This window comes from Marmota flaviventris, chromosome 12, assembly GCF_047511675.1.
Source record: "Marmota flaviventris isolate mMarFla1 chromosome 12, mMarFla1.hap1, whole genome shotgun sequence".
Classification (NCBI taxonomy): Eukaryota; Metazoa; Chordata; class Mammalia; order Rodentia; family Sciuridae; genus Marmota; species Marmota flaviventris.
This window is the reverse complement of record NC_092509.1, coordinates 96388935-96405687: the sequence shown is the minus strand read 5'-3', so window position 1 is coordinate 96405687 and position 16753 is coordinate 96388935. Positions and strand designations below refer to the sequence as shown.

The 16753-nt window shown below is 46.5% G+C and overlaps 1 protein-coding gene across 3 annotated transcripts in view; it reads left to right on the top strand.

Moving 5' to 3' along the window:
* Positions 1–2556: 2556 nt before the first annotated feature.
* The window catches only part of Cacna1e (calcium voltage-gated channel subunit alpha1 E), a 296345-nt gene continuing 282148 nt past the window's right edge, over positions 2557–16753 (top strand). For all 3 annotated transcript variants that reach the window (XM_027934923.2, XM_027934922.2, XM_027934920.2), the window contains exon 1: positions 2557–2822. In XM_027934923.2, coding sequence (XP_027790724.1) covers positions 2557–2822 — 266 coding nt within the window. The remainder of the gene's footprint in view (positions 2823–16753) is intronic.

The following is a 16753-nucleotide window of genomic DNA, read 5'->3' as shown; positions in this document are numbered from 1 at the left end:
GTTCTAAGTGACTGTCTGATGGTCACTGTCCCTCCCCTTTCACTTTTGACTAGGTAGTTAGAAAGAAGAGGACCTCTACTTCAGGTGATAAGGACAGAGAAAGGCAGGACAGTGAAATCAGAATGACAATTAGAGCTGGCTCACCTTGAATAGTAATTTGGCCTAAAGTGGACTTATCTGAATCAAAAGTACCCTGAGGCAGCAGTGCCTGCTGGGGGTGGACACCTTGAGACCATTTCTTTGGGTTTTCAGCACTGAAAGAGTTTTCCTCACACATACACACACTCCCATGTACTCTCACACAATAGACACGTGTCAGTGCTCACATGGCCTTGCCTACACACACAGAGGAACACACGTAGGAACACACGTGCCTCCCATTCAGATGTCACCTCCCTTCTCACCAATTAACCTCACACACACACAAAACCACATTCACCCATGATCTTCAGCTTCTGGGCTTTGGTCAGCCTTTGTTCCCTTCCTCTGCCACTCCTTGCCCCCATTCCTCCCATTGCTCAGGTGGGATTTGGACAGGACTATGTGTTGAGGACAGGCAGGGAAAAGCAGAGGAAGGTAGTGTGGACATGGTAAGGGACAGCTCTTTGCCCTCAGTTCAAAACACTCAGTCACCTGTGGGGAAGGGCTTGGTCGCTAAGCACAGGGATTCTTTCTATGGGGCTTCTAATCCACCTCCTCTCTCTCCAGATCCAATATTAATTTCGTGTTTTGCTTCATTAATGGGGTAGTCTTGCGAAAGTCAGTGGGGCTTATTTGGGAATAAAAGACTGGGGCGAGGAGATCCCTGTTAGGATTGTGAGACTGGAAGGTTTAGCTCAGCCCTCACCATTCAGTACCTGGGTTATTTGGAGCACTCTTCCAGGAGGTGAGGCACAGGGCTCTGCTAGAATGGAACCCAGGTGGCTGCACATTAGTAGGGGGAGGGCAGCGACTCCCCCGGGAGTGGAGCCCGCAGAGCCCCCAGGGAGATAAGAAGGGAGGCTGGAAAGAGGGTGCCTTCTTCTCCCTGGAAATCCCTGGTGGTGTTCGCGGAGCCTGGGAGGTGCAGAGCTAGTGGCGACGCGGCCCTGGTGAGCGGTGCGCAGGGCGCAAAGGCCCGGACTCCTCGCTAGGGCGGCGGCGGGTCCGGCACTGCGCGGCGCTGAATGGGACACAGCACTGCAGACCCCTCTCTGCGGGAACGCGAGGCTTGAGTGTTGTGCACCCCACGCCAGCCCCCGCTCTCCTGCGGAGACTCCGCCAAGCCGCCAGCGCCCGCATCCTCAGCATTACTTGGGGGGAAAGGCGATTCTACCTTGGACCTTTGCAAAGGTGGCCCACTACCCTCCGGCCAGAGAAACAATTAGGCAAACCAGCCTCGCCGCCCAGACCCTTCAGCCTCCGGGCTGCAAGCCGCCCCTCCCCCGCGCCCCGGGCAGCCTCGCCGCGCCTCCGCGCTCCGTTCCCTCTCGCCCTGCTCGCTCCCGCCTCTCCTGCGTCTTCTCTGCTCAGTGCAGCTGGGCGGGCTGGGTGCAAAAGGAAGACCTGGTCGTTACTGAGGAAGTTCGGTCCTTAGACAAGTCCCGTGCCGGGCCACCGCTAGGCTGACTGCAACCTGTTCCTCCCTCGCCCGAAAGCTCGCCCGCCCGCCCGCTGGCGCTCCCGCCCTCTCCCCGGCGCAGCCGCGGATCGCTGTTGCATGCTGATCCGGGGAGGCGGCGGCGGTGGCGGCGGCAGCGAGCGCTCCGGGCGGATGCTGGCACTCGGGTTTCGCCGCTCTCTGGATGCTGCTCAACTTCTACCCCAAACGCAGGAGCTGTAAAGTCATTTGTCCCTCTTGGGCTGGATCGACTTCGTATTTTGATATTTTGGGCGTTGCGGTTTACGCAGGAACCTCTAAACCGCTCTCCCCCCTCCCTCCCTCCCTCTCCAACCTTTGGATGCGTCTGTGCTGGCAGATTTAAAGACCCAAGTCTTGGCTGTGGAATTTCTTAGATGGACTTGCAGGGGATGGCGTTATAAAGCATGTCACCGTAACCCGTCTTCGTCTTTTCTGCTTTTCAAAGTTCTTTTGTTTTCATTTTCCCTCCCTCTCTACCCCTCCCCCAACCAATAAATCACCAAACTGTTACCTAGCGGGCCGGTGCCTGCCTCTCTTCCTGAACTAGGTGGTGCGTCTGCCAGAAGAGGAGCTATGTTTGAAGAGCAGCCTACTCCACCCCTCTCCTCTCTGGTCCCTGAACACCACCGCACGCTGGCATTTTGAAAAAAAAAAAAAAAATTGCCTCCAGAAACTGAGCACCCCCAAGCCCTACCCCCCCTTTTTTTCTTCTTGAGGAATGGAGCTTCGCAGAGGTTGTATTTAGATTCAACAGTTCAGAGCGGCGGTGCTGCTGCCGCCGCCGCCTCTCCGAAGAGCTCGCGGGCTCCCCAGAGGCGGTGGTCCCCGTGCCTGTCTGGATGCGGCTCTGAGTCTCCGTGTGTCTTTCTGCTTATTGCTGTGTGCGGGTGTTCGGCGATCACCTTTGTGTGTCTTCTGTCTGTTTAAACTTCAGGATGGCTCGCTTCGGGGAGGCGGTGGTCGGCAGGCCGGGGTCGGGCGATGGAGACTCGGACCAGAGCAGGAACCGACAAGGAACCCCCGTGCCGGCCTCGGGGACGGCGGCTGCCTACAAGCAGTCGAAAGCGCAGAGGGCGCGGACTATGGCTTTGTACAACCCCATTCCCGTCCGGCAGAACTGTTTCACCGTCAACAGATCCCTGTTCATCTTCGGAGAAGACAACATTGTCAGGAAGTACGCCAAGAAGCTCATCGATTGGCCATATCCTTTCTTACCCACCGTAACTCCCCTCTTCCCCTCTGCTTTTCTTCGGGTGAGGGGGGACGACTAGCATGGAATTTATCCCCCACCCCTTCCTGGTGCCAATTTGCCCCTTTGCCGAAGTGCACTCTTACTCGGTTCCATCTAAGGGGCAAGCTTGGTGCCATGGATACCTGTTTGGGCACTAGTGTTTTACAAGGTAAGACTTTTGGTTTTTGATTTTTCCTGTGTGGAAATCTCTAGCGTCTCTGAGTGCGTGGTGTTGCGGTGTCTGCCCTTTTTTGGGCTGGGCTTTGTCTGATTCACTGCCCCCCAGACCTTTCACAAGCTGCACTCTACATACATGGGGTTGACCCTAATCCCAGGGCTTTTCTTTCATACCAGTTGTCCCTTTTCCACCCTCGAAGCCAGCCCTTCTGCCCCAGATCCTACCAGCTGGAGAGACACCTGCACTGTCTTCCAGTAGAGAAGTGGAAGATCCATGGGCAAATTTACCAGTTCAGACGCTTCTTGAGCACTGGGCCAACACCATGTATACAAATAGACAGATGAATAAATAAAACAGGCATTTGGCTAGGGACCCAGCTAACTCTGGGGACTAAAGTTTAAGTTCCACTGAAAGTGGAGCAAGTGAGTATCTGTCGGGAGAGGATATCTCTGCCACCACTGCCCAAACTGCTCAAAGTTGGAGTTCTCTTCTTGGCCAAGGAAGAGCAGCTCACCAGGGCCCATCTGCTCCTTCTCTTTCATCCTGGGTTGGGTAGTCCTGTTTCTTAGCATTTGACTCAGCTGGTTGCTCTCCCAGTACCCAGGATCAGACAGATCTGCTGGGCCTGAATTCATCAGCGATGGCCAGAGGTGTGCAAGCAATCTGGGTTCTCCCTTCAAAGGGACTGCTCTTCATAAAGAGCAAGTGGGGACATCTCTGGTGGTGGTAGTGTCTGAATAGCACTGAAGGAGTTCTTTGCAGGTTTAATCAAATGCACCAAATGCAGGCTGCTGATTAGGCATCTGGCTGCCTTGTTCTTCACTAAGAATTTGGGTCCCTGGCAAGGCCATTAGGATTTGGAGGTGGTGGGACAATGAAGGGGATTGGTAGGAGGCAAGCAAGTGATGCGGTGTTAAATATGGGGGTGGGCTTGAAGAAAGGGACTTGGATGCTCCTTGGAGGGACATTTCTTGGGAAGGATGCACCTGCAAAGGAGGCTCCTCCTCTTCTCCCGGTAACCCTCCTTCCCACCCTCACCCTCCAGGTGTGCAGCAGTGAGACAGCTGGAGCTGCGGGGGTCTCTAGTATCAGCCAGGCAGGCGGTTCACTTCCCCGGGGGCCTGAGCATCTTCCTGCCACCCCCACCTCAGTTTCTGGCCTTCCCTTTTTCCTCCCCTAGTTCCCTGCTTCAGCAGCTCCGCGATTGGCTGGCGCGTGGTGCTTCTAGGCAGCACCCCTTCATTGGAAGCGAAGGAGCATCTCTAAGCAGATATTCTTCCTGCTGCTGTTCACGTCCTCCCACAACCACCCCTGGCCGGCTTCTCCCTCTCTCCTCCTCTCCGCATTCCCACCCCCACAGAGAGATCCCGGGCCGTGCAGTGACTGAATTGAACGTGTCTAGGTGGGGGTTCGGGGCGGGGGAGGGGTCCGGCCCCTGCAGTCACGCCAGCCTGGGAGCTGCACAAAGCGGACAGATCTCATTGTGTTGCGTGCTGCGGCTGCAAATAACTCCTCGGGGCAGGTCTCTACCGCTTTCCCAGTCGGGGGGGGGCACCCTCCCTACTCCCCCGTCCGCTTTCCACAATTCTCCCAAATTTTCCCACCCACCCGGCTCGCTTGGCTGTGCCCCTCTCTTAGGGCGTGTTCATTCAGACAGGCGCCCTTCGGTTTTCTTGCGCTAGACAAAGCCGCCCAGCTGCCCCGCGGGTGGCAAAGTGTGCCAGCAGCCATCGTTGGCACCTCGGACAGCGCCAACGAAACTCCCCTGGCGTCTCTGGGCTCCCCACTCAGCCGAGTTCAGCACCTCGGCTACTTCCGGCTGGGCCCAGGCTCCAGGGCTGGAAACGATGTACGTTTCCTGCACCATGCGGTTGCCTCTTTTCCCGTTTTCTCTTCCGCTGCAAAGACATCGCCTTTCCACCAGGCGCTGCGAGCGCAAGGTGCGGCTGTGAATCTTACTCCTCCCTTCTTTGTCTTTGGCCAAAATGGACCAAAGAGAGTCAAAGGAGAGACGCCCCAGGGAGTCGATTTCAGCATCAAGCTCAGCACCTTGGCCAGGAGCTCTGTCCCAATGGTCTTTTTCTGTCTCCACATTGGAAACTTTACAGTGAATTCTACAGCCTCTAGGCTGTTCTAACAGTGTTCTGAGAACATGTGCTAACGCGCTTATTGGAGCCCAGTTGGAAAATTTTAAAATACACTGTTTGGTTTTTTTTTTTTTTCTTCTGGCTGTACAAGGTAATTGACTTAATATATTCCCTCTGGTGGTGAGCACGTGGAAACATTGCGCCTCTATGGGCCGCTTTTCTTCAAAACCACAGCTAAGTTCCTAGTCTCACCTTCCGTTTCTTTCGGTCCAGTTCCTGAAATGTCTTTCTTTTTCTTACTGGGAGTCAGTAAGTAGTGGTTACCCATGAAATTTGGAGTTAGACTGCCTGGGTTTAAATCCTAGTTCTGTCACAAACTGTGACCTTGAAAAGTTATTTCATTCCTCTGTGACTCAGTTTCCTTATCTTTATAGTGGAAATGATAATAATGAGTTACTGGGGGAATTAAATGAGTTAATGTATATCAAATGCTTAGAACATTACCCAATTACCTAATGAACATTGGATTGTATTAGAGTCCTTTAGAAATTTCAGCAACACCCAAAGGGCGGGGTCTTAGTTCAAGATGCAGTTGTTTAGATTTTTGTATCTCAAAGAAAACAAGGAGTTACACCTGCATTACTTGGGCACCTGTTAAAAATTCAGAGTCCTGGGCCCCACACCAAGCCTACCGAATTAGAATCTGTTTAAACAAGATCCCCAGATGATCACTATGTACTTAATTGACTAATGTGTCTCCTGTGGTGGTGACCAGTTCGGGAAGTGCTTCTCTGCTCTTGGTAGGGGTAGAATTATTAAAAACAAGAAAGTTGTTCAAGAACATGTCAAGACCTGCTTTAGTACTGACATATTTTGCATGCAGCATGTTTGAGGAGTTTGATTGCACTACTCCAGCTTGTGAGACTTGAACTTTTTTAGCCACAGAAAGTCACTGTGGAACCAGGAGAATAATGTGCTCTTGTGTGTGCCATGTGTGTTTTAATCTTATTGGTCTGAAAGGATGATTAAGTAAAAGGAACGATACAATTTATGTTCATAAAACCCTCTAATTGGGGGAGGGTTGTTTCTTGTTGTTAATAAAGGAAGTCTACTTCTTAGTTGAAGAAATGCCTAAGATAACCTAGATTTGGCATGAAAAATGGTGGCAAGTCAACAGCCCACTCTGAATGTGCTTCATTTTTCTTGGAAGCTACATCTGCATAGGGAGATAATTTTATTTTCTTCTGACACTCTTTTTTCTGCAGTGGATACCATAGCCTTTTTGAAAATGCTAATCTGATTTAAAATGTGATATTACATGTTAAAGGATTCCTCCTTTTCTTTCTGGGTTATCTAATGGATCTAACAAGAGTATTCTCTCAGGCAGTTGGCTGTTCTGAAGGCCATTCCATGGTCACTGGGCTGCATGCTTACCAGCTCTTAATGGTCTGTGCTTGGGGTCAGTTGCCTTGTGCATGGATGCACAGGTTGGTGAGATGCCCCACAAATTTTTGCACTTTCCCAGGTCAGGGTGAAGGGATGAAGTTGGAGACTGTGCCATAGATGGGCAGTAGAATATTTTTTTTTCCCTCTACCTACTTGGTTGTCTCCGTAGGGAAGCACACGTTTTATGTGGAATTGAACATGGTTTAAAGTAGGAAGATCAAGTGTGCTTGTAGCCACAGAGATGATAAAATTTATTATAATGAACCTGTCAATATTCATTCATGATTTCTTGTGGAAAATTTCAGTGTGTCCCCAAAGCTCTGTGGGTCAGAGCTTACATGTTTTATTATGTTGAATTTTCCATTGGAAATTGCTCGATAAATTGTAAATTTACTTTGGAGGATTTGGATGAGGGTTATGGAAAGTTTTAGTTCCTAAATCTCCCCATTTTGGCATATACATTTATCCTTCTTTGGTTGTCTGTAAGTATACAGCACCTTGCAAGATAGTAAACTGTTTTCCTGGTAAGAATTTCAGGTTTGCTGCAACTCTAGTAGACCATGAGTCAGGGTGCCTTGGTCAGGGTGGAGGGGAGGAACCCATAAGGATAAAGTCTCTAATTATATCCTATGACTAGATGATGCAAAAAGGCTCCACCTCCTCCAGGTACCTGTGCACAGATGCAGATAGTGAAATAGCTGGCATCAGGGCTGCAGGATAAAGGGCTTTGTTTCCTGAGGCTTCCAGGACACTCTCTGAATTGCCTGTTGGCTTTGTCCTTAATATGAGGTGTAGGTAATGTTTCCTCTGAAGCCGGGCCAAAACTGGTTGTGGGGACCATTTGTAATTGGGATGTAGCCTGGAAAGTGAGTTGGAGTGAAGGAGTTTGACAGAAACGAAATGACTTGAGGATGGAGACAAAAATATCTTGGATGTGATAGTTTTGTCTGTTGGTTTGCATGTCATTATTTCCCCAGTTCCCTGCAGTTGCCTTCCCTGCAAGAAGTGCAGTGCACACTGAATTAAAGGAGGAGGAGGAGGAAAATAATGAGAGCAGGCCTTCTTTCCCCCTGCCTGAAAGTATCAGACTCTGGAATTATTAGTTCCATCCAAAATTACTTCTCTCTTTTTAGCCATCGCTGAACAGAATGTAGGTGTCCCCTCCCCAAACTCTGCTGTTTTTCCCCCTGCTCTTTATAAGAACATCTGCTTTCTTTCAACCTTCACACTCTTAGTTAAAACAAAACAGAGTCAAGATTTGCTAAGCCACAGAGCTCTTGCAAACCCTTTGACTCCGTGAGCTTGATCAGCAGACCAGTAGCCTCCCTGTGCCCTTGGTGGGGCTACCAAGGAAGTTGAAGCTCACCAGACACGAGAGCGGGCCCCGCTGTGCCATCCAGGTCTTCAGAGGCCACGCTGCTGATCTTATTTTACTTATCAGTGACCACAAAGACATAAAAGAGGGAACCTAAACGTAACTGTAATTAATATCCTTTTATTCAAAGAAGCAAAGGCCAGGTCTTTACTTTCCCTTTCTGTCCCATCCTCTGCCCATCTTTTCATCTTTCTATATTTCTCCCTCTCTCATTTTTAGGTTTAGCCTTTGTGAATAATTCATTATGTGTGGGTTTTTCCTAGGATTTTCAGAAAAGGAAGGCTATTTGTCTTGTTCTTAAAAAATGATTAAGGTCTCTTGCAAAGGGCCAGCTTCAGAAATCAACTTTTTTCAAAGTTCTTCTATTTTCTTCCATGTGACCGAGACAGGAGAAAGGTAGCTGGAGAAGGGGGGGGATCTTTTAATATGCTCTCTCTCATCATTTTTATAATGACTGCCTCCTACACAGCCCTGTTGCATTTGGGTGCCCCATAAACACGCACCTACTCCTCTCCTCTACTTAGAGACCACAGTTAACTAGAAGGTATTTATGTCCCCAAGTACTTGTCATTCAGAATCCCTTGAGTTTTTTCATGCTGGTGTGTGTTGGACTACTGAGCTAAGAAACAGGCTTCTGTAAACGTTTCTTTTCAAGTTCTGGAATGAATTCACATAGGAATTCATGTGGGGGCGTTGTGGGGTTCAGGCATTTGAATTACTATGTAACACTCCCCACCCCCCACCATGTAGCTTCTAAAGCTATCCCTTTTAAAGAGGGATAGAAATATCTGAAAGTAGGATCATTTCTCTTCCCATCCTCTAAACCTGCATACAGGGCTTGTGTGGGAGCTCCAGACATGTTTCTAGAATCAGCATTAATAGTACAGAAAGTACAGCACAGAGTTTTTAAGCTCCTTCAGCCTAGTGGTCTCTTGAATGATAAGCCTGTTTCATGAGATGTCTGTGGTGTGTCTGCTCACCAGGTACCCGAAATATGTTTCCTTAATTTTTTTTATTTCCTGTCTCTTTGGAAAAATCTTTGGATACAAACCCCTATAAGCCCTGTGTCCATATCTCTGGAAAGCAAGGTACAACTCCAGGGTGTGTACTTAAGAGGTAAAGATGAGCCAGACGAAGGAGAAGAGCAATGAGTGACTTTTTAAAAGTGTCACTTATCCATGAGATCCCACTGGTAGAGCAGTGAGTATTTCTTAGGAACTTCTTATAAATTTATTTATTTATTTGTTTTGGTGGTGCTCCCCAGGGCCTGGTGCAGGCTAGGCAAGCACTCTACCACTGAGCTCTACCCCTGGCCCTCATCTTGTATTTTGTGCTCTAAATTCATAGGACTAAACAGTTACACTCTAAGTTCTCTTGTGTGTTAAAAGGAGGGAGGGTGTTGGAAGTTGACCATTTTTAAAGCTGTGGCTCATTCCAGAAGCAGGCAGGCAGGATTTAGGATTGTAGCGTCCAGCAAGGCTCTAGCCACAGTCTTCTGTGGTCTAGCCATGTCACAAGGGACTTCAGAGAGAGGCCCCTCATGGCACCCATGCCAAGTGTGGTCTGATTCATATCAATGTATGAATCTTGGTTGCAAGTTTGCATACTTTTGAGGGTGTGTGTGTGTTGTATGTATATATGTGTGTATAAATATTATACACACACACACACTGCATTAGGGAGCTACGTCTCTGAAGAATTTGGAAGGCCCCTTTCAGATGTGTAATTAAAAGGGGGTTTTCTTTATTTTCTTTTCCCGTTTAGGGGAGGGGTAAAAAGGATATGGCTGGATGGAAGATAACAGGTTAGAGGGGAAAGAGGAGATGCTCTGGTCAGTGTGATAAATGGAGCCTTGCTGGTGATCAGACTGGTGTTCCCACTTCCAAGGTACAGGGCATTATGGGTGGCCTCCCGGACAAGTGAAGAGGGGAGGAAAATGAATAAAACACATCCTCATAAATCTTTCCCAGTCTTCAAAACTTAGCTGTCAGTTGAAAGTTTTTAAACTTTCTGTGCCTCTTTCTCAATTTCCACACTATTGTCTCATGGGGCTGGTCAGAGTCAAAAAGCATGAAATGGATTTTCAACAGTCACTCACTAACATCCTGGCAATTTCCAGCTGTGTGCTATCGGCAACTATTTTACTACCATTCTGTCAGCCACCATTCCTTGCAGCAGGCGATTTCCATCTGCAAGAAGGCTGACTCTTCAGTTCTTTTGTGTTGAATTGACATATGCACTCTGCCTGACTCATCTACACTGCTGTCTCTCAAACTTGAGTGTGTCCTAGTCTCACCTGGAGGGCTTGCCAGAGCACAGATCGCTGGACGATGGTAGTGGCGAACGCCGGTAATCCCAGCTACTCAGGAGGTTGAGGCAGGAGGATCACAGGTTCCAGGCCAGCCTCAGCAGCTTAGTAAGACTGTCTCAAAATAAAAAATAAAAAAAGGGCTAGGGATGTAACTTGGTGGTAGAGTGGCCCTGGGTTCAATCCTCAGTAACACACACACATACACACACACAGGTACAGAGTGCTGACCCCACTCTTGGAGTTCCTGATTCAGTGGCAACTGAGAATGCTCATGAGTCACAGCTTCCCAAGTGATACTGATGGTATTGATCTCAGAATCATACTTTGAGCACCATTGCTGTAGTCAGTTTTGCTGTCTGCCTGGCAGTGGCCTTAGAGAACCAGTCTTACAAAGTCCTGATGCAATTCCCCACTCTAAATCTCTCATATACTAGGCTAAAGCCCTGCTGCCAACATAAGTTTGTTCTCTGGGTGTAAACAGTGAGGCTTGAGACCTTTCTATCAAAATGCAGATGGTCCTGCGGAGCAGGGACATATTAAGCTAATCTGTATTACCAAGTTCAAGTTGGTTCATCTTGTTCTGTCTAGCATTATGGCAGAGGAAGCTCTTCTGAGAATGGTCATGCACCTTTAATTGCAGTACCTAGCACAGTGCTGGCACATGGTGATAATTCAGTAAACCTTTGTTGAATGATTTATAATTAAATTAGTTATTCTTGATTTAACGAGCATCCATAAAGTATCTGTTATGTGCTTTGCAGTGCCCTGACCAAGGTCTATGGGACTAGATGTGGCCTGGTAGTGGTATGAGCTCTGAGTGGGTGGGAGAGGAGTGAAGGGTCATTGCATGGGAATTAGGAAGATTGTGAGAGACCAGCTTTACCTACTTCACAGTTTTGCTCAGGATTCTTCCAAGTTCCACATTATGCAGTGTGGGTTTCCCGGCTGTTTAAAAAAACATGAACTATTTATTATCTGGTATTTTGTTATAAAGAACTCTTTTGTTAATTGGCATGCAGACATATTAGTATAATGACAGTTGAGATTTGTAAGATGGCCCTTAGGCACACACAAGGTTGTAGTGCTTCCTTAGTATTGCCAATAAAGCATTCATTACATGAGGTTCAGCATCGTTTCAATTGTGTGCGACCTTCCTTGTGCTGTATTCTGAGCTTTCACAAATTATAATCCATATTGATATAAAAAGTAGCTCTTCATCACATTATTTTTGTTAAATTAATCAAGTTTTCTTTTCCAGCTACCCTAGATAACACAGGATTTGTTGCATTATTCTAGAAATTAGTCCTTTCAACTCTACAAATACAGTGGAATTGGAGATGAATCCTAGTGCAATTTTCATATCATGAGGTGGTGTTTAGAGAAGAGTCATTATTTTAAAAATGAATTGATAGCTCAGCAGGCTTTAGATTTGCTGGGCAGGTTCCCAACTGGTAAACTGGCATTGCATCTAACTAGGGGTGCTTGCTTCATGCTTCTGTGGACTAACATTGGAAAGGAACCACCAACATTTCCAGGAGAGTTACAGTAGGCATCTCAGCAGCCCTTGTCAGATGAGACCTTCCCTAACTTGATTCTGAATTCTCCAACTTCTGTACCTTGGACTTGTTTTCAGGTTCTTATACTGTCATTTCTCTTCTTAATCAAGATCGGGGGATGCTGGAATCTAAAACCTGTCGGTTGCAGGATGATAGTCTTTTAAGTTCTTAAGGGTCAGTTTTAAACTCTGTGGAACTCTAGAGTTGGGAATGACCTGAGTGACTGTCTAGATGGCATCCAGAAGACTCCTTTTGGAGTACTGGGATTGGTAGAGCCCTTTTATACAGTGTTTATTTACTTGTTTTCTATGTCACAAATCCTGTTGACATCTAATGGATGCTATGGCCCCTTCTCTCATGAAAAAATGAGCATATAATTTTGCATTCAGTGTCAGGGGTCTGTGAATCACAATTTAAAAAGAACTACTATGCTGGAAAATTCCCACCTGTGGCCTTTGCACCTGTGGTCCCTTCTGTCTGGGGTGACTGATTGGGGATGTGCTCATTTCATTTCCTCTGTGAAGCCTTCCTTGACTTCTCTTAGCAGAATATTTTAGTCAGCCTTTTCACTGCTGTGTCTAAAGGACCTAGACAGAGCAATTGTAGGGGAGGAAATGTTTATTTGATGGCTGATGGTTTCAGAGGTCTAAGTCCATGGACAGCCAACTTCATTCCTCAGGGTTCAAGGTGAGGCAGGACATCATAGCGGAAGAGTGTAGCAGAGGGAAGTGGCTTATTTTGGTGATCAAGAAGCAGAGAGAGACTCTACTCTCCAGATACAAAATATGAACCAGATATCCCTCGCCTCAAGGAACCCCCGGTCACACCCCACCTGCCTCCAGTTACCACTTGGTTAATCCCATCAGGGATTACTTCACTGATCAGGTTAAGGCTAGAACCCAATCATTTCTCTTTCAAACCTTCTTGCATTGTCTCACACATGAGCTTTTGGGGGATCCCACATCTAAACCATAACAAAGAATGACATCCACTCCATCCCCTGGGCTCTAATAGGGCACCTTGTTTATTAGTTTATTGTAACACTTACTGTATAGCGTCAGTCTTGTTTAAAAATCCCTGCAAGGGGAGGGCCCATTATCCATGAGTTTTTTTAAATTACAAGAACATAGAACAGTATTTGTCAAAATTAGTGTCTAACACATTTGTTTCAATTAAAGTACTTTTTTTCTTTTTTAAAGGAATAATGTCTATTTTGGACTTGACTTGGAGGTTGTAGTCAGCAGAAAACCTTGAATTCTTTTAATATGCATTATTAACAGTGTTGTTTCCCCTCACTCTAATCTCACTCAGTTTAATTTTTGAGTCTAGATTCGGGACTTGGTTTATTTCAGGTACATTTGTCTCCTTGCGTTTGATCCTACTATCCATCCATCCTGTAGAGATTCTTTTCAGGTGGGGACAAGGAACTAATAATTGAGCATCCACCAAATATCAGACTCTCTGCCTTTAAACAAACCAACAAGCCAATGAGACACACGTTATTATCTGTACTTTAAATGTAAAGAAACCAAGGCTAAAGAAGATTAAGTCAGAAGAGTCAAGTTATCACCATGAAGCAGTTTCTACCATACATTGTCTCTGGAATTGGTGTGTAATGTGAACTCCTCACCCTGAGCTCTGTGTCACCTACGGCTTTGATAGGCACATGCTTTACAAAGCTCTTATTGGAATGCCTGATACGTGGACGGGATTGGGGCTCCCTTCTGCTTATCACCAGCGCATTAGCCAGTGCCCATCGATGGTTCGGCTATTCTCAGATCTGAACTATGCTTTTTAGCCAACTGACACATCTCTTATTTTGTCTGTAAAAAATATTGTGGGGGATGTCCTTGTCACATGCTTTACTGGAATCAATACATGCTTTCAGGACTATTTCACGTCTCTTTTAAGCTGGGATGTAGCAGCTTGCTTTCTCCAAAGTCCACTTTATGTATCATTTTTAGAGACTCAGACAATATTTTATTTCTTTCCCAGACAATGAAAGAATCTCAGAAATTAAAGGGATATGACACATTATCTAGTCCAATGCCCAGTTGGTGAAAGCTTTGCCTTGGAGCTCAGGATTTGCCAGTCTCTACTGGGAAATTTCGGTGTGTCAGAATGTGGCATCTGGATTCAAATCTCAGGACCACCTCTGTCACATCCTAACTGTACACCTCAGCAACCTGCTTAACCTTGCTTGTGCCTGAGATTCCTTAAACATAAAATGGGAATAGTAATTTTACCTATAGGATGAATTTGTAGGGCTTATGTGAAGTGCATAGAATAGTGTTTGGTGCATAGTAAGTCATCAATAATTGTTAGTTATTAATAGCTGATTAATTTAGGTTGATTCAGTGTTAAACCTCTGCAGCAAAGTTTTCTCTTAACAATACTGTCTCACTTCCTATGGACTCTTGGTAGCTTTTTTGCCTGAATGTTGCCAGGGGTAGTCCATGTGATTTTACTTCTGTCTAATACTTGCTTGAGCTTCAGTCTTCAGGGAGAGATGGAGCTCACTTTCCTTGCTCTGCTGATCTTGCTTTGTAAGACTGCTGTGAGGTTATCAGTGGTCAATGTCTACGAAAGCCCTTTGCAAACCTGTCAGGTATTAGCACCAGTGTTAATGTTGATGGAGTTTATAAATATCTGACACCCCCTGAGCATTTACTAGTTGCCAGATTACTGCACTGAGTGCTATCCATGGATCATTGCATTTATTCCCCATGACAATCCTATGCAGATATGCATTCTTGTTTTCTGCATTTCACAGTAGAGGGGATTAAGATATGGAGAGGTTATCTCATTTGCCTGAGATTCTGCAGTGAGAGAGAGCTGGAGGCCGGATCAGAGCCAGTATTCTTAACCACTGCAGCTAGATAGTCTTTACATGAGCCTTTTTTCCCCTTCTCAAAGTTAATGGGTTCACATTTTTTAAAAATAAGATCTAAAATGTCTTTCACAGGGGGTGGTGGCACACACTTGTAATCCCTGCTACTTAAGAGGTTGAGGCTGGAGAATGGCAAGTTTGAGGCCAGCCTGGGCAATTTAGAGACACCCTGTCTCAAAATAAGATAGAATAATAAAAAAATCCCCCAAAAAACAACAACAAAAAAAATGGTCTGGGGCTGTGTTTCAGTGATGAAGCACTTGCCTAGCATGAGTGAGCCTCTGGGTTCAACCCTCCCAGTCTTTCTCATATATAAACACACAAACAAACAAACAAACACTCATGTTTCTAATGCTGATTTTATGTCAATAGTATCCATAATGACACATTTGGATTTATAATCCAGAAAAAAAAATCTTAACAAGTGATAATGGAGCAAAATTTTCCAACCAGCTTTTGATAAAAGCATAAAAGCAGATCAGAGATTCAAAATAATCAACATCCTTAAACAAACTCACATGATTTTATTTGTGCAAAAATGGCACCCAACGCCCGGCACTGTGGCACATGCCTGTAATCCCTGTGGCTTGAGAGGCTGAGGCAGAAGGATCGCAAGTTCAAAGCCAGCCTCAGCAAAAGTGAGGTACTAAGCAACTCAGTTAGACCCTGTTTCTAAATAAAATACAAAAAATAGGGCTGGGGATGTGGCTTCGTGGTCAAGTGCCCCTGAGTTCAATCCCCAGTACCAAAAAAAAAGGGGGGGGGAGGGGCAGCCAAACATTTGAGATGGTCTGATTGATGACATATAAAGACCCTTTGACAGACCCCGCTTGGTCCCTGGGCAGATTTTCTGGTCTTCTGGCTACTCCCTGTCATCCAGGTTCTTTGCATATTTAAGGTCTCTGTCCTGTTCTATCAGAGAAGAGCATCAGAGTCGGGACCTAGGAACTGTGGAGGAAGCTTCTGAAAGGGCTAGAGTGACGTGTGTTGGAAGGGAAGCTCCAGGGCTCAAGCCCTCAGGCATTTGCCTAGTGAGCTTCATGAAGGGCATCTCTCTGCCCACCATATGGAGGGCGTTTTACCTGGGGGAACTGGTTGCTGGTGTGCATGAGAATGCAGAATTAGGATGTACCACTTGGCTTCTGGAAACCAGACAGAGCCTCAGAAGAAATTAAGGAGTGGGCCTAAAAAAGTTAAAGGCATGATCTTTCCTCTCTGCTAACTTGGGATTGTATTTGCACTGCCATTTGTGTTTGTGAAATAGCTGAGCCATATGGATGCGCAGTGTGCATGTGTTCTGGTCTGTTGAAAGGAGGAGCAGTGGAGGACGTGGGCTTGTCTGGAGGTGGAGTCGGGGGTAGATGTGGTAACGTGAGGAGGGGGCAGGTTTGAGGAATGTGGGGCCCATGTAAATTCAGAGGATCTAAGCATTTTGGCCAGATAATGCTCCTTTCTCAAAGAGTTTCATACGTATGTATTTATTTATTTTTGAGATTGCTATCTGTCCCTCACCTATCCTGGAGTTCTATGAATGAGGATACTTCTTCCTTGGGTGACCCCTTTCTTTGGTGATGATTAGAAAGTATCAGATGCCCTTCCTGAACTTACAGCCTCGGAAAGACCGGGCTCACTTTTGTCACAAATATCAGTAGACAGACTCAAGATAGCAAAGCCACGGAATAGTCAGATGCTAGGCTGTTAGAACTGTCCGGCAGCTTTCCACGCTTCTGCTTGAAAGAGGCTGGGTTCAGAAAGCCCTGCACACGCCTAAGGCCTGTCATCTCCCTTTTTCTTTTAGCTACATCTATTTTTATCCTTTTCACCAACATTCTACAGAGACCATCATCTAGGGCTGGTGAGCTTTTATTCCCAGGTGTTCAGACCTGGGAATAGATGGAGGAAACTCACCTTTAACAAATGCCCGTTGGGTCATGAGCGCTCTACAGAGTGCTTTAGAGGCAAGCATGATTTAATCCAACCTTGTGTGAAATGAAAATTGTTCTTGGTTTATAGACGATTAGCTCAAGGTCATGGGTAGGTGTGGCTGACCCACTCCGC